The sequence below is a fragment of the Microcaecilia unicolor genome, chromosome 1 (genome assembly GCF_901765095.1).
Source record: "Microcaecilia unicolor chromosome 1, aMicUni1.1, whole genome shotgun sequence".
Taxonomy (NCBI): domain Eukaryota; kingdom Metazoa; phylum Chordata; class Amphibia; order Gymnophiona; family Siphonopidae; genus Microcaecilia; species Microcaecilia unicolor.
The window spans coordinates 592,926,347-592,944,472 of NC_044031.1; the positions used below are offsets into that span (position 1 = coordinate 592,926,347).

Here is an 18,126-nt window from a genome sequence, read left to right on the forward strand (position 1 = left end):
CTTCACGGACCCGTTCTCGGAGATAAACGCCCATGGAGATAGGCGTTTCTGTTCCATTATGCCCCTCTATGTGATTTTAAATACATAAGCTGAAAGTAGATGAGTTAGATGCAAGGTGCTAGAAAGGTGTTGTGAGAGGCATTTTTGATGCACCTGAGTGATTTGAGGAATGATTTATTAAGAATGCCTTTCGTAGGCTTTGTTGAAGAGGTGTGTCTTCAAAGATTTGCGAAAGCTGGTTAGGTTGTCCATGTTTTTCAGGGCCATGGGTAGTGCGTTCCAGATCTGTGTGCTTTTTACCCCAGAATGGCCTGACACTGGAATGTGACTGTGTTTCAATCATTTTATTTTTATGAAATTAGGTTGGTCCTGATCTCTTCAGGGTCTCATTTTCATTTTCTTCTCACTCTCTGTTGTCTTCCCTTCTACCCCCACATCTATCTCTGACATTGATCCTTTTGTGTCATCCTTTTTCTGAATTTCTCACATCTACCTTTTAATCTACCTATAATATGATTTCATTCCTCCTTGTCCCCTCTGTGGTCTCCATTCTTTGGTCTCCCTCTTTTTTTTCCTGCACCTACTTATCAGCTTTCCACTTCCTATTCTTGCTTCCCTAGTTCTCCTGTTCCCCACCTCTGCCTTATTCCTTCCCATTAACCTATTCCCCCTATCCTTTATCCACTACCTAGTCCACTATTTCCAGTCTGTACTTGTCCTCTCCCCAGCCTCATCTGCCTTCCTTTGCCTTTCATCCCATTACCAGCCTCAGCTCCTTTACTGTCACTCATCCCTTCACCTCCAGTCCCTTCCTTACCACTTCCACCTCCCCCACTTCTACCTTATTCAAAGACCTGTCCCCTCCCTTTTTCTCATCTTCTTTGTAGACCTATGTCTCTCTTAATTACTTTCCAACTGCTACCCAAACTCTTCAGATCTTCAAACTGTCCCCCTCCTCAATTTTCTGTATTCAGTCTCACAGTCTTACTCATACTCCTCACCTAATCATTCAGTCCCTACTGTTTTCTCTAACCCCTTCTTAGTTTTTATAAGAACATAAGAACTTAAGTGTTGTCATACTGGGACATACTGAAGGCCGATCAAACCCAGCATTCTATTTCCAACTGTGGCCAATCCAGGTCACAAGTACTTAGCAAGATCCCAAAAGAATAAAACAGATTTTATGCTGCTTATCCTAGAAATAAGCAGTAGATTTTCCTAAGTCCATCTTAATAATGGCTTATGGACTTTTCTTTTAGGAGATTAGCCAACCTTTTTTAAACCCCGCTAAGCTAACTGCATTTACCACATTCTCTGGCAACAAATTCCAGAATTTAATTACATATTGAGTGAAGAAATATTTTCTCTGATTTGTTTTAAATTTAGTACTTAGTAGCTCATTGTGTGCTCCCTAGTCCTTGTAATTTTGGAAACAGTAAGCAAGCGATTCATGTCTACCTGTTTTACTCCACTCAGTATAGACTTCTATACCCACTATAACCCCATCTAATCCCCAAATGCCCATCCTTCTATCCTACTCAATCCTTGAGTCTCTCAATCACAAACCTACCCAAGCCCTGAGTCTCCATGTATATTATACTTCATTAACATGAGATGTAGACAGATCATTAAAGTGGCCAACTTAATTATCACAAAGGTCTGATCATAAATAAATTAGTAAGAACTCAAACCCTTTCTATTAAAATTGGAGGGAAAAGACCCCAGAAACCTCAAAAATGGATCTTACTTTCGTTTGCTTATTTTAGGTTCCACTTCTCTTTCATTGGTCAAAAACCCTCAAAATCTTTTCAATTCACTAGTGCTTTTAAGTGTTCATGATGCTTTCAGAGTGACAAGTGCACAATTTCAAATCCCCAAAAGGGAGGGGCTTAACTTTATATTTGTCACGTCTGTGGCCGTGACCACCCTCAGCCTTACCTTCTTTCTGGGGGTCAGCAGCTCTGCTGGCTTCTGTCTGTGTTTGTGTTTGTCTTGTCTGTAGTCTCTGTGCTGATTGCTTTACAAGACCTCACCTGTGTGGGCTATGCCTCTCTAGGGAGCCAGCATCTAAGATGGCTGCCACCGGCTCTGTGCCAGCTTCCAAGATGGCTCCTGCTTGTCTTTCCTGTGGGCTCACTTCCTATGTGTGTCAAGCCTTTCTTTGGGGTCAGTGTACTTCCTGCTTCTGTCCTACTGCTAGTGACTCATCAGTGCAAGCCTTCATAAGGAAGTGCTGTGCTTGCAGTCAGGGCCTTTGCATGGTGTTATGCTCTTAGGCCAGGTCAGGTTAGTAAGTGTCTGCTGCACTACTGCTTAGCCTCTCTCTGGGTTCCTGCCCAGCTTCTTTCTATGTCTGTGTCTGTTGTCCTTCCGTGGGGGGTCTTCCCTGCCATTGTCTGTCTGTGGACTGCGGGTCCTTCCTGGCTTACCCTGTGTTTGGGGTGAAGCCTCTGCTCCAGGCTTACCCTGTGTTTGGGGTGAAGCCTCTGCCCCTGGCTTACCCTGGGTTGGGGTGAAGCCCTTGTCCGGGTTGGTTCTCTGTCTGTATGTGAAGCCTCAGCCTTTGTGGGTTCCCGAGTCAGTGTGTGGAACGGCTGTGGCTTCAGACCCTTGGCCTGTTATTCCTGGTTACTCTGTTTGCTGTGCTGCCTGCCCAAGACCCTTGGCCTGTTATTCCTGGTTTGCTCTCTTTACCCTGAACCCTGCCTTGCCTAGCCTGTGTGCCTACCTTGCTTGTATATCCTGAGGGTATATCCTGAATCCTGTATCTGTCTGGCTAGTGTGTATTTCCTGGGTGATTATTCCTGTATCCTGTCTCCACCTAGCTAGAGGGTTTACCCTGTGGGTATTCCCGGATCCCCGTTCTGCCTAGTGTGTTGCTGCCCTAGTCCTTGCTCCTGCTAGCTTCTGTACGCCTTGTGTTCCTTGGTCTTTCTTCTGGGTCTTGCTTGTGGCTGTGCAGCAGCACACTGTCTGAGTCTAGTTCCGTGCCCTGTCGCCCTCGTGTATCCCAGACCCAGGGTGGGTCCTCTGGATCTTCAGTTCCTGCCTTATTCTGCAAGTCCTGCCGGCCGCCTGCACTTCGGAGCTCAACTCCGGAGGAATGGTGGCTAGGTGCAGGTGAAGCTGTTTCTGTCTCATCTGTTCTAGTTGCCTGCCTTGTACTACTCCAGTCCAGAGTTCCAGTACTGCTCTTCTGTGTTTCCAGTCCCGAGGTGGTCTTGCCTGCCGCTGCCGCTCCTCGGCAGTGGCCCAAGGGCTCACGAACTCCAATCCTGCCTCGAGGACCTGACAGAATGCCAAGGCCCTCGAGAACGCAACAATATTTAAAATATTACAGCAAGCACTTGTCATATACAACTTTGTCTCTTTCTTCCCTTGCCTAAGCATCCCTTGCCACTGCCTTTTTCCTCTTTTTCTCACTTTCCGTAACATCTTTCCTTGCATATGTTCTGACTTCTGTCCCCTTACAATAACTGTCCTCCTCTAACTTCTTCCTGAGACAGCACCTCACTGGCTCACCTCTTAAGTTGGCCCTGCCTAGATCTTTGTGAAGTTCTTTCTCCATATTTGCAAAATATTTTATCATTTTAACATCAAATATCATATGTTGCCTGATTGTTTTAAATTGTCCTGTTAGTATTTTGACCATAAGGACATTAATGAGGTGCTCTGGTCCTGAGAAGTGCTCTCCCACAGAAGTGTCACCTTGGTTTTCTTGTGGCATCTGAGTAAATGCATTCTTGTCTATAACATATGGTGTATATCCCCACTATAGTACCCTTCTTCACATTTTCTGCATTGAACAATATATACTACATGTGAAGATGAGTATGAGTAAGATCCCTTTATGTTGAATATTTTTCCTGGGGCAACGTCTCCAAATGGGTTAGTTTTTCACATAACCTGACAGGAATGAACCTCACTCCTAAGTCAGGGCATGTGTGGAGTATGATCTCGGTTTCTCAAATTTGCTGCTAACACTCACCTTAAAATTTGCATTGTTCCAAAGAGAGCTTCCCTCTGGAGTTCATAAGATGGAAAGTGTATGGGCAACTTATCAAGGTGTGTTTGGAAATTCTTTTTGATCAAGTCTGTGGCATCCAAGACGATGAGAAATATTTCTGTATCTTTTTGCCACATTTTCTTTGTCTTGGACTACATTTCTTGGTACTTAAGGATCTTCTATCCCTCAGTGCACTTCACAGAGTAATTGCTTCAACCGATTAATGCCATTCTGGTGTTTTTCTCCTTTACCACTATGTCTGTTTTTCTTGCATCCAGATTCTTATCTGTCAGGATGGGGATATCCCAGATGATCATAACCTCTGTTTTCCACAATTCTCTTAGGGCCATGACCCCAATGCTTTTCTGGTACACTGATAATGCAATGTTTACATTTCCAATGAATGAGGCATGCCATCTTGTGCTTTTCTGTATAAAACGTTTCTGCCTTCAGCACTTTGCAGCCAACTATGAGATGAGTAATTGTTTCCAACTCTTTCTTACAGAATGTACAAATGTTGGTTGTATCAGTTTTTTCCATGCTTACTGTGAACCGTCTGGTGCGTAATCTGGTGACTGTGGGGTCCTGTGATATATTGTGGTACAATTTGCAGCTTAGAATATTTAAGGGACGTGTGCCATTCTGTTTTTGAGCTTTTGCTGTGAGTTTGCTTTTACTAATTTGTACTTTAGATATGATGGTTGTCAGCCACCCAGCACTGGTGGACCTGGAAATATTTCTTTCAGTAATTCACGTGGAGTAGTGGCTGCAGGTCTTATGAGTTTTCTCAGTTTTTCAACTCTGGACAATGTCACTACAAAGGGGACTTTCTTTGAGGTTTTCTTTTCTTTGTACTGTAGTAGGTTTCCTTGGGGTTGTAACCTTTATGTTTAAAGGATTTAGTTAGGATTTTAAGATGTTTATCCCTGTCTCTTGGGTCAAAGCATATACAATAATTTCATGTGGCTTGGTTGTACCAAATAACAAGAGTGTTTGTGTGATATAGTAAATGACAGCAGAAAAAGACCAAATTGACCCAGTGAAGATTCTTCGATGTAGGGTAGGTAATCATACAACCCATACCAGTTCCATCCCTTTATCCCCCTCCTCATATCTTTCATCTGACCTTCCTACCTCTGCTTTCCATGTCAGTCCCAGGCATGCTCAAAATCTGTTAGAGCAGTGATCTCCATAACTTCCACCAATTGGACCTGTCAGCTTTGTTTATCTTCCTCTCTCTTTCTTACAAGATCAACATTTAATCAAAATTCCTAATTCCCCTCTATGCACTAGTGTCAAGGTTCCTAACAACCCATACAGCCTCTAAAACCACAAGGCCTCCCTATGTTCATTGAATTATGGGTTTTGGCAATGAACACTCCTTGTAGGTTACCCCAATGCCTTCTTAGAAACCTGAACAAAGAAGAGCGGAGATGTCCATGGATTTGGATAGCAAGATCCCAGGAGTCGCACCAAAGAATTAAAACTTTATTGACCATGATCCTTGTTGTCTATGGAGATTAGTTCTTTTTCTGGTTTCTTATTTTACAAACCTTATACAGTCATACTACTGGTTTTTGTGTTATAACCACTGCCCCATACAGGTTACCCCCAATTTGCTTTGGAAGCTGGTTGTAGCTTTGCCATCCCTTTTAGGATGACCCTGATCTTAAGGTAGTGTATGCATCAAATGTTCCAGCTCTGGACATGCTGCTACTTTTTTTGATGATTCACTATACCACTAGGGATTTTTCATGTCATGTACTGTATTTGGATTATGCCTTCAAGTCCTAGACAATATTCCTTTATTCACAATAATATCAAATCAAAGAAAGCCAAGGAAGCTTTTGGCTTCCATCTTGTTTTTCCTTGATGAAATGAGCTTAACGTTGTTAGCGAATTTCAATTATGATTTTATTTTATAAATCATAAAAACCTTTGAAGCATTGGAACAGCCTTAATTGAATCTGAAACTATGTATATGTAACCAATGATTCCAGGGTGGAATTAATTCTTTCCCATGCTCTTTGGTGGCACATTCTCATCAATGCTTATTCTCTTGTGCCGTGCCCTTGGTGAGCTGTTTTCTTCATCTATGTGTCCATTATTTGTTTCTATCCACTCATCTTTTTCCCGTTGTTAGGCAAAGTAACTCTTCTCTTTCTTTGCCATATATTTCACTAACCTGTTGCTTCTCTGCCCGCTTTCTTTTTCTTTTTTTTTTTGTTTGCCTCCCTTCTGTGCATTCATTCTCTGCCACTATGAATCGCTTTTGTATCCTGCATTAGGAAGTCCTATACAATGCTAACCCTTCTCTTTGTTTTCCCTAGCAAAAGTGCTGTCAGAAATCTTAGGAAAATATTCAGAAAGTCATAAAATGTGCTAAACAAGCCAAATATCTACAAGTCATGCTTCATGATCTGTGAAAGGAAATTTATTTCTACAACATTACTACATAAACTTCCATCCAGATACAGGAGAAAAGATAAGAATGAGGTGAAGTAGATGAGAAAGAAGGCAGATAAAAGTGAAATAGTTGAAATACCACCCCCCCCCCCTCATTCTATAACAGGTTGCTTAGGGGCCCTTTTACTAAAGGGTTACCGTGCCGCAACGGGCTTGCTCTGCGCCAATCCAGAACTACCGCTGGGCAACCACAGGAGCCTGGCAGTAGTTCCTACCCCCAGCACATGCCATTTATGGCGCTATAGGTATATTTTCAATTTTTGTAGCGCTGGAACTTACCTGACAGTAATTGGCACTGCTGGGTTACCACGGGATTAATGCAGGAGCCCCTACCGCCATCTCAATGGGTGTTGGTAAGGGCTCCCCACTGAAATGGCTGTGCAGTATGTGGTTCTCTTATCACATGGCCATTTCTGTTCGTCAAAAATGGACTGCCTTTTACCCACTGCAGTAAAAGGTAGCCTCAGCGCGTGTCAAAAACACACACTGATGCTAGTACAGGCCCCCTTTTACCACAGCTTAGTAAATGGGCCCCTTAGTGTTAGGTGCCAATTGCAGGGAATACCAAAAACAAAACGGGGGTAAAAATAATTCAAAATACACTGGAGGAAAAATCACAGGTACCCCTCCCCCAATATATATATATGTAACCCACAGTGTCTATAAAGCTAACCACTAAGGTTATTGAAATTTTGCAGATATTTAAGTATTATATAGATGTGTACTTAATGTATAGAAGAAACCATCATGGATTAAAGGTATGATCACATTGGACAAACACCTCTTCAAAATTGTAATCATTACACATCAAAATCTCCTATCACTTCAAAAAAATCTCAATCATGTAAATTTAAAAATTTTTGAAGAGAAGTGGGTTTTGAAGAAAGTTTTTTTGTGACCTGTCTCTGAGTTCTGTTGAAATTTAGTGTAGTGAGAAATTGGATGTTATATACGTTACACAATAGCTTGCCTTGATTTAACTTCTCAGTCCATATGCCTTTTGTGCTTGCCGCCGAGTGAGAACTTTTGAGGTTTTTCCTCCTTCCCAGCAAATGAGAGTTCTTTAAAGTAGAGGGCAGAGACAAGAACATTAAGGTTTTCAGGTGTGGACTAAGTTTGAGATAAAAGGTTTCACTGAAAAGTGTCTATGTAGTCTTTATAAAATGGACTGAAAATAGGCACCTGCTTGTCCTGTCTAGGCAACATGTTATAAAATTAAATCAGAATCATTTCCTTATCAGCCACCAGACTGGTCCAGTTGAATGGCTTATGTCCCCTACCAGCAAAATGGGGACATAGAACAAATATTTGTGAGATCTATAAAGAATACTGTACAGCCAGCTCCTATTCGTTTTTTATCTGTCTCCAGCAGATGGTAGACTGCTAAAGCCACAAGTGCAATATGGATGGATCTGAGGCATACTTCTGGGTTCAGTTGGAAAACTGGCTGAGGTTTGTCAGTTGGGGTGATCTGGTCCTTTGGTTTTGCCTCCAGATTCCTAGGAAAAAACCTGGAAGAGCTCAAATCCCTCTCTCAGACCCAACCTCATTTGGATCTGAAGAGGATGCTGCTGGTAATCTCTCTCCTCAGTACTCCCTTTGTCTAGGCAATTTTAAAAAGAAGACCAAAAGGAGAGCAAAGAAACAACTAAGAAAGAGGTGATGTGGCTAATCTGAGCTGCTTTCAAGAGAGTTTGAAGTGATAGTGTATGTAGGCAGACAAGGAGCAACTTTGATCCCATGTGGAGAGAGGGAAAGCAGAGCGAGCAGCTGAAGTGTTACGGGGAAACAGCAGTGTTGTTTGTGTGACAGGTAGCCGTTGTGTGCTGGAAATAGAGCTAATTGTTGGCTGATTAGTGCTAGAAGAGCACGATGTAGCCCATAGCAATAGTTATGAGGGAAGGAATCATGACTGTGCATTCATGGTAGTGCCACTGGAGTGAGTAATATATTGTTCTCATGGCAGCAGCAGCAGAATCACTTTAGTACAGTGTGATGTATGCTTGGGGGGCACAGACAGGGAGAAGGAGGCCTTTCTTTCCAAAGTTGGAAAGTAGCTTACACCAAGGTTGGGCCCATGGTGCTGGTTTCTGGACTGCTGGGACCCTTCAATGTTCACAGAAAGTACAGAAGTAGCAGCTGTTTTGGAGCCAGTGTCTTGGCAGATTGTAACTTCCCCAATTTCCCCTGCTTTTGTACCTGCAGTCAGTCCAACATAAGAATAGCAATACAGGGTTAGACCAATGGACCATCTAGCCCAGTATCCTGCTTCTAACAGTGGCCAATCCAGGTCACAAGTACCTGCCAGAATACCCAATTAGTAGCAACATTCCATGTACCAAACCCTGGGCAAGCAGTGGATTCCCTCATGTCTATCTCAATAACAGACGATGGACTTTTCCTCCAGCAACTTGTCAAAGCCTTTTTTAAACCCAGATATGCTAACCACTGTTACCACATCCTCTGGCAATGAGTTCCAGAGCTTAACTATTCTTTGAGTGAAAAAATATTTCCTTCTATTTGTTTTAAAACTGTTTCCATATAATTTTATTGAGTGTCTCCTGGTCTTTATACTTTTTGAAAGAGTGAAAAATCAATTCACTTTTACCCATTCTGCACCACTCAGTATCTTGTAGATCTCAATCTTATCTCCCCACAACCATCTCTTTTTCAAACTGAAGAGCCCTAACCTCTTTAGCCCAGGGGCGTATCTGAACTGCGGCGGTAGGGGGGGCCAGGGCCAGAGTGAGGGGGCACATTATAGCCCCCCCCGCCATTGCCGATCCCCCTCCCCTCACCCTCTCATAGCTCCTGACTTAATTCTGCCCAATTCCCACACTACCACCACAGTCATCCCAACCCAGCCTCACCTACTATCCCCCCGCCGTTGCTGTCGCCTACCTTCGCTTTGAGTCTGTGATTGCTGGAGTCTCTGGAGTGGACAGCACAGCAGGCAGTTACAGTGGTGGAGGGGAGGCAGAGCCTGGCCCTGGGAACAACTGGAGTCGGACTGACAGGTGGCAGATGGTGGCTCTCAATCAGATCTAGAGAGAGTCTCTGATCTGACTTTGGCGCGAGCCGCGAGGCGGGAAGATGAGTGAGGTGCAAGGCGCGAGACACGAGGCTCTCAGTCAGATGGCGTGAATTAGGCTGAGGCAGGAAGACGAGTGAGGCGCGAGGCGGGAAGACGAGTGAGGCGTGAGGCGGATCGGCAGCGGACAGGGCAGCAGCGGACAGGATGAGGCTGCTGAGTGCTCACCCGAACTGTTGGAGTCAGGACGGAGAATCAGTGTAGATTGGGGACGGTCCCACTCCCTTGCAGCATGCACCGGCAGTCAGTCCTGCTTCTCTCTGTCTCGTTGCCACGCCCATGCTTCGGATGACGTCAATGCTCTGCACCGCACGGGAGAGGCTTGCCTGCACGTCCGTCTCATGCTGTGGGCGGGGCTCCTCGCGGCTCAATGAAGGAACTTTAGGGCTGGCTCATCACAGCAGTGCCTGTGACGCTCTGAGTGTCACATCGGCAGGAGCCAGTGTGGGGGGCCCACAAAGGTAGGTGGCAGTGTTGCTGGGAAGCAAAATTAAAAATGCCCTTTAAAACTGCAGCAAACTGCGTTTGCTTGCAGTGCTGCCTAAAATCAGGCACCTGACTGGCCACTAGCGTAGAGGGGGCATGAGAGAGGAATGCGGGGGCCTGGGCCCCTCAGGCCCCACGCAGCTACGCCCCTGCTTTAGCCTTTCCTGAAACAGGAAGAGTTCCATCCCCTTATCATTTTCATTTCTCTTCCTTGAACCTTTTCTAATTTTGCTACATCTCGTTTGAGATACTGTGACCAGAAATGGACACAGTTCTTGAGGTGAAGTCACACCATAGAGTGATACAGAGGCATTGTAATATTTTTGGTCTTCTCCATCCCTTTCCTAATAATTACTAGTATCCTGTTTGCTTTTTTGGCTGCCAGGGAAACTGGGCAGAAGATTTCAGCATATTGTCTACAATGACATCTAGATCTTTTTCTTGGGTGCTTACTCCTAAAGTGGATCCTAGCACCAGATAACTATGGTTTGGATTATTCTTTCCAATGTGCATCACTTTGCATTTGTCCATATTAAATTGCATCTGCTATTTGGACCCCCAGTTTTCCAGTTTCCTAAGGTCTTCCTGCAATTTTTCACAGTCCAATTGTGTTTTGACAACTTTTAATAGTTTTGTGTCATCTGAAAATTTAATCACCTCACTTGCCATTCTGATTTCTAGATCATTTATAAATATGTTAAATAGTACCAGTCCCAGTACAGATCCCTGTGGTACTCCACTATTCACCCTCTTCCATTGAGAAAAATGGCCATTTAACTCTACTTTCTGTTTTCTGTTCAATAACCAATTTCCAATCCACAGAAGGACATAGTAAAGCATTTTTAAATAGCAGTGTGATTGCTATGGAAAATTAGCTTTTTACAATTTGTTTGAAGATCACTTCAGTAGAGGTGAGAATTCTTTGGATAGCTGGACTCACTGCCTTCAGTGTTATGGTTGATTCTGCTCTCTATGGTTTGTTTTTTTTCTCCCAGGTAAATGCATATGAAAGCACGGATTTATTTTCAGTGTGCGATGATTCTACAGTGCTGGTTGAGTGTTTGAGCCAGGATCGCTTGGGAGTGAATATCACATGGAGGGCTCAACTTGAAGACATTCCAGTAGCAGCAATCCCTGATTTACATGACATTGGTAAGTTTTTTTTTCTGAATAAAGCACATGCACACAGCTTGAACTCTAATACAAACTGTCAACTGAAGTTTACAAAGGGTCGATATTCAGCGGGCGATAATCAGCGTTTTGATGACTGTTGCCAGCATTATACCCGGAAAATCAATGGCGGGTCATGTTTGGGATCCAGCATTAAATTTGCGGGTATATGGAGCTGGTGAAAACATGGCCAATTAAGTGTGATATTCTGCCCTTAACTGGCTATGAGGAACGGCGTAAAGACAGGAGTGCTTTTTATGTGGTCCTATTTATGTGGTAATTTTAGCTGGTTAAATGCTGAAAATCAGCGTTTAACAAGCTAAGGGGTCCTTTTACTAAGTTGTGGCAAAAGGGGTCCTGAGCTGTCATCAGTGCATGTTTTTGACGCACGCTGAAGCTCCCTTTTACCGCAGTGGGTAAAAGGCTGTTTTTTCTTTTTACAGAAATGACCATGTGGCAAGTGAAGCATTTGCTGCGTGGCCATTTTGGGGGGAGCACTTACCGCCACCCATTAAGGTGGCGGTAAGGGCTCCCACACTAACCCAGCGGTAATGGGCACGAGCGGCACTGCCCAATTACCGCCGGGTAAATACTGGTGCTACAAAAATAAAAATATTTTGTAGCACCCGAAATGGTGCATGCGGAGGTGGGGGTGGGAACTACCGCTGGGCTACCGCTGGGTTTGTGAACGGCAAAGTGGCCTTACTGCTGAGCTCGTCCAGGAGCTCGGCACTAATTCTGGGCCTGCCGTGTGCCATTTCTGGTCCTAGAAAATATTTTCTATTTTCTAGCACTGGTGAGTGTGCCTGGCATATGCTGCCCAATTACCGCTGGGTTACTGCTGGAGCCCTTACCGCCTCGTAAACAGGAGGCAGTAAGGGCTCCAGTAGTAAATGTCAGGGCAGCAATTTTTTGTGCAGCGAAGAGAAGGAGCAAAGTACAAACAAAAGTCCAAAGAGCAAAACAAAAAAGTACCAGGAGCCTTCAAAAAAAGGGGAATACAACCTTTAATCATGTGTTTTGAGGAACAAATCTTTGAATGGACCCGACACGGTCCGTGTTTCTGCGCTGAGCGTCTGCATCAGGGGTTGCGAAGTGTAGCAGAGTACGTACGGCTGTATTATAAAATTCAGTACATTTGATGGAAGCAATATGCTGCGCCGCCATGCTGCCCCTTTCACATAAAATCAAGCAGAGAAATACTCTCATGAACAAACTCCTCTAGTCACGAAATCAGCTGATCTGCAAGGCTTCGTTCTGTTTCTGTAAATCTGACGTCCTGCACGTACAGAAACAGTCCTGCACATACAGAAATTCACAGAAACAGAACGTGCAAGATGTCGGGCTCGGAAACAGAACGAAGGAAGAAGAGGACCTCAGCTGGCAGGGGTTGAGGTAGGTGACGGCAGGTTGATGGTGGGTTGGCGGCGGGAGGGGGGTCAAGAGGATCATCGGCAGGGGGGTCCAGAGCCAAACCTATGGGGGCCCAGGCCCCCGTGGCCCCACGTAGCTACGCCACTGGTAAAAGGAACGCCTAGTTACTAAAAATGTGCATTAACAGTGTTAAGCACAGATTAACATGGCAGTGCGTGTTAGTAACTCTGGTTGTATGTTTCATAACTGTGTATAAATGTGGAATAGGAGGCCCAAAAAATAGATCTGAAATCAATCATATTTTTCAGGTTTTAGTTTGTTTCAACTTTTTAAATCTTTAACATCAGGGCCAGCACAAATATCATAGATCCAGACTCCCTGTTTAATGTCCAAACAGCAATGACAGATTTGGCAAGCTCCTGGAGTGGTGACCCAGGATGCTGTTCCAATAGATCATTGTGTTTGCCAAAAATGAGTGGTGACTGCCAGTTTTTGGTACTTCTCAGGCACTGTTGCCTCAAACAATGTCCATCCTTTGCAAATACTGGTACATGCATTGGACGACCTCGTTACAGCTATTTGAAATTCCATGGGACTCATTTTTGAAACAGAAAAACATCCAAAAAACGGCACAAAGCAGCAGATGGAATTTTTTGTTTTTTGTAAAAATGTCCAAATCACTATTTTTGAAACATATTTTAAAGATGTTTTTCTATGCAGTTCATCTGCAGTGCATCCAAATTTCAAGGGGCGTGTCAGGGGCAAGATTTGGGCTTTCCCACAACTTGGATATTTTTCTACTGTAATGGAACAAGCAAAAACGTCCAGGGCTAAAAGTTGTATGATTTGGTCTGGACCTGGTTCAATAACGACTAAGTCATAAAAAGGTGCCCTAAATGACCACTGGAAGGATTAAGGTATGATCCCCCCCTTACTCCCCCAGTGGTCACTGACCCCCTCCCATCCTCCAAAGATGTGAAAGAAACGTACATACCAGTCTCTATGACAGCTTCAGATTTTATGGTTGGCTCTATTGGAGCAGCAGATCCCTGGAGTAGACTAGTGGTCTGTGCAGTGAATTGTACAGAAGAGGACCCAGGCCCATATCCCACTCTAACTGTTACGCTTGTGGTGGAAAGTGTGAGCCCTCTTTAACCCACCAAAAACCTATTGTACCCACATGTAGGTGACACCTGCAGACATAAGGGCTACTGTATTGTGTACAGTTGGGTACAGTGGGTTTTTGGCGAGTTTTGGAGGGCTCCCCATACAATATAAGGAGGTAATGGTGAGATGTGTACGTGAGACCTTTAAGTGCCCCCTAGGGTGACCACTGCTCTGCTGGAATGTCTGTGTGGCCAGTCTATTAAGAATGCTGGCCCCCCAGATATCCCAATGACTTGTTTTTATGCGTTTTTCCCTTGGACTTTTTTTTTTTTTTTTTCGAAAATGGTCGCAAAAGGGAAAGGGAAATGAGATTTTCTTGCAACTACATTCAAAGCAGTTTACATATATTCAAGTACTTATTTTGTACCAGGGGCAATGGAGGTTTAAGTGATTTACCCAGAGTCACAAGGAGCTGCAGTGGGAATTGAACTCAGTTCCCCAGGATCAAAGTACATTGCACTAACCACTAGGCCACTAAAGATGCACTCAGCACAAGATGTCTAAAAAAAAGTCTAGGAAATGGCCCTTTTTGAAACAAAAACAGAGACTTTTTCAGGTTCGAAAATGGCCATATCCATCCCATGATTTTTGGATGTTTTTAGCAAAATGTCCAAAGTTGGATTTAGACACCATATCGAAAATGCCCCTCCATGTATAAAATGCTTACCACTTGTTCCTCCCTTTCTAAAATTAGTGCAACTTATGCATATTTCTGCTGCATAAATTAAGTGGCTTGCTATAAAATTACGCCATAACAGTGGAGCAAAGGAAACTGAGCATGAATTTGAGTGGTCTAATATTCAAAGGAACTTACAGGCAGCAACACAGCACAACCAATGATCGTACTGGACAATATACAATCCTCATTCCCTTCGACCTTCACGGTGCCTGACAAACACCCACCTCATTCAACCACAATTCAACCTTGTATTTGTTTTCAACCGACTGGCCAACGCCTTTACGGTACCATGTAAGCCACATTGAGCCTGCAAATAGGTGGGAAAAGTTTGGGGTACAAATGTAACAAATAAATAAATAATATATATATACTGCCTCATTCTACATAGTGCACCAAACGTTAGATGCCAATTCGTCGGGTAACGTCTGTGCTACGGTGGAAGTTATGTGTCAAAATGAAGGTGAAATGGCAGATACGAATGTTAATGCACATAGGAGCCCTTTTAGTACCTTTTACTAACTGGCGGTAAGTCCACCACGGACTTATCGCACACCAGTCTGGAGCTACCGCTGGGGAGAAGGTGGACAAGGGATCCCATCATTTTTCAAGATTGAATTTGCCAGATAAGTCCAATATTATTATTGCAAGCATTATGAGTGTGTGAATGGTGAAGTGGTGAAAAGATTAGTGTTGGGCATGTCCATCACAACTATTTTTGGACATTTGCAATATAAGGAAAGATTGTTTCTATGGACTTAAATGTGCGATGATGGGTTTGTATGTCGCCCCTTTCAAATATAGGGCACCGGTTTCTGAGCACGTTATAAAAATTTTTTAAACAGTTTCTTTATTTTTACTTTTTATTTATTTGAAAAAATTAAAGAGAAATTCTTGACAGATTACCCCCCCCCCCCTTTTACAAAGCCGTACTAGTGAATGGGCTGTGTCGGCATTACCATATGGCAGCTGCTAGTGTGGCTTTGTTCAAGGGGAGGGGGTTAGTTGGTATTGAGTTTGGTCAAGTATTTAATTTAATAAAATATAGCCCCATTATTTAGGTGTTGAGAACTTTTTTGCTCAATCAGAAAATGAGAGAGAATGACCAGAAGGTGCTTGTATGAAAGTACAGGGATGGGCAGCCACCTAGGAGGAAACTGGGCACCTACCAGAAAAATATAGGTAATATCAGGGCTTGCAGACACTCTGCTCACTCATAATCTGTATGACTGCTCAATAGACCTGCAGGGTTACAAGTCTATAGTTTCTCACGTCACATCTCAAATCCTTTTTATAAATTGAAGCTGGCCACCCTCCAATCTTCGTAAATTATATGCCAAGCTGGAAAAATGTGAATTTAACAAGAGATCTATTGAAATCCTCGGTTATAACTTTTGCCCAAAAGGCATCTTGATGGATCATTGAAAGATCTTGGCTGTGATTGCCAGTTGAAAAGGATATCAAGGGTATGCAGTGGTTTTTTTTTTTAGGATTTTCCAAGTTTCCAGGATAACTGCTGTATTAATGGACATCCTGAAGGAGGGGACCTCATTCAAGTGGGGCTAAGAGCAATGGCAGACTTTTGATAGCATCAAGACAATATTCATATCCACTCTCATCCTGATATATCTTGATCCAGAACAGCCATGTGTTCAGAGGGTTGCTTGGCGTTGTTCTTTTCCAATGGAAAATACTGGAGAATCTTCTCCATTCATATGCATTCTAGTTCCAGAAACTGACTGCAACAGATAAAAATGACCACATTAATAACAAGGAGGTATAGACCATTAAAAATGCCTTTGAAGAACTGCACTACCTCTTTGAGGGAGCACACCACCAAATCCAGGTCTACATGAATCATAAGAATCTGTAGTTTCTCAAAATCACACTCCTCTACTCAAAATCACACAAAATATGAATTCTAGACAAGGACACTCATCACTTTTCTTTGCCTATTTGAACTTTGTCCTGATCTACCGCCTGAGCACCCAGAATAACAAAGATGATGCCCTCTCCCAGAAAGGTCAGACACTGAAACCCAAATTTCCTACCACAATTGTCCACCTAAAGAACTTCATCCTGGGTACTACTACTACTACTTAGCATTTCTATAGCGCTGCCAGGGTTACACAGCGCTGTACAAGTTTAACATGGGGAAGGATAGTCCCTGCTCAAGAGAGCTTACAATCTAAAGGTTACAAACTATGTAGTCAGTGTAGGTAACTTACAACTTATGTAGTCAGTGGAGGTAGCTTACAATCTAGAGGTTACAAACTCTGTAGTCAGTGTAGGTAACATGAATGGGGAAGGTGGTTAGGCGCCAAAAGCAAGGGAGAAGAGATGGGCTTTGAGTAAGGACTTGAAGATAGGCAGGGAGGGCGCATGACGTATGGGCTCGGGAAGTCTGTTCCAGGCATAAGGTGATGCGAGGCAGAAGGGGCGGAGTCTGGAGTTAGCGGTGGTAGAGAAGGGTACAGATAGGAGTGATTTGTCTTGAGAGCGGAGGTTACGGGTGGGAACATACGGGGAGAGGAGGGTAGAGAGGTAATGGGGGGCTGCAGATTGAGTGCACTTGAAGGTCAATAGGAGAAGCTTGAACTGTATATGGTAGCGGATCGGGAGCCAGTGAAGCGACTTGAGGAGAGGGGTGACATGAGAGTATCGGTTCACGCGGTAGATAAGACGTGCGGCGGAATTTTGGACAGATTGAAGGGGGGATAGATGGCTAAGCGGGAGGCCAGTGAGAAGAAGGTTGCAGTAGTCAAGACGAGAGGTAACGAGCAAGTGGACGAGGGTTCGGGTGGTCTGTTCAGACTGGAATGGGCGAATTTTGCTAATATTATAGAGGAAGAAGCGACAGGTCTTAGCTGTCTGCTGGATATGGGCAGAGAAGGAGAGGGAGGAGTCGAAGATGACTCCGAGATTGCGGGCTGAAGAGACGGGGAGGATGAGGGCATTGTCAACAGAGACGGAAAGTGGGGGAAGAGGAGAAGAGGGTTTGGGTGGAAAGACAAGGAGCTCAGTCTTTGCCATGTTCAGTTTCAGATGCCGGTTGGACATCCAGACAGCGATGTCTGAGAGGCAGGCCGAAACTTTGGCCTGGGTTTCGACTGTGATGTCGGGAGTGGAGAGACCGTATCCTCATTTTTCACAAAGATTGCGGGATGGGGGGATCCCAAAAACAGGTTTCTAGTCAGAAAATTGTTAGAAGGTTGGCAGCGCAAACGCGGCGCTAGACAGGATTGGAGACTACCAATCACTCATGACGTATTGCTAGAAATCTGGCATGCACTGGAGTCCGTGTGCACATCAGAATTCGAGACCCATGGGATAGATATCCTAGAACATATAAATATGAATTTGTCCTGTGATGACTGTGCACAAGATCCATAGCAAGGAATAATAAGATCAGTAAAGGAGATGGATTGGAGCTAACATCATTAAGAAAGAGAAACTATATTTACCCAGATAAAAGGCATGCTTGGAAATTTTTGCAGAGGCCATGTTACCTTATTATCAATTTATCCTGGCATTTGGAAGGCCAGGGAATTAGTGGGTCAAGACTTATGGTGGCCAGGGTGGGGCCAAGATATCAAAGAATATGTGATCTCCTGGGAAGGCTGTGCCTGAGAAAAGGTTTAATGGGACAGTCCCCAAGGACTATCTGCACCTTCTAAATACTGGAAATTG

The 18,126-nt window shown here is 43.9% G+C and overlaps 1 protein-coding gene across 1 annotated transcript in view; it reads left to right on the forward strand.

The window, feature by feature from the left end:
- Positions 1-18,126, forward strand: part of TG (thyroglobulin) — a 429,523-nt gene that overhangs the window by 95,751 nt on the left and 315,646 nt on the right. The window contains 1 exon segment of the mRNA XM_030189954.1: positions 11,079-11,201. Within this exon segment, the coding sequence (XP_030045814.1) occupies positions 11,079-11,201 (123 nt within the window).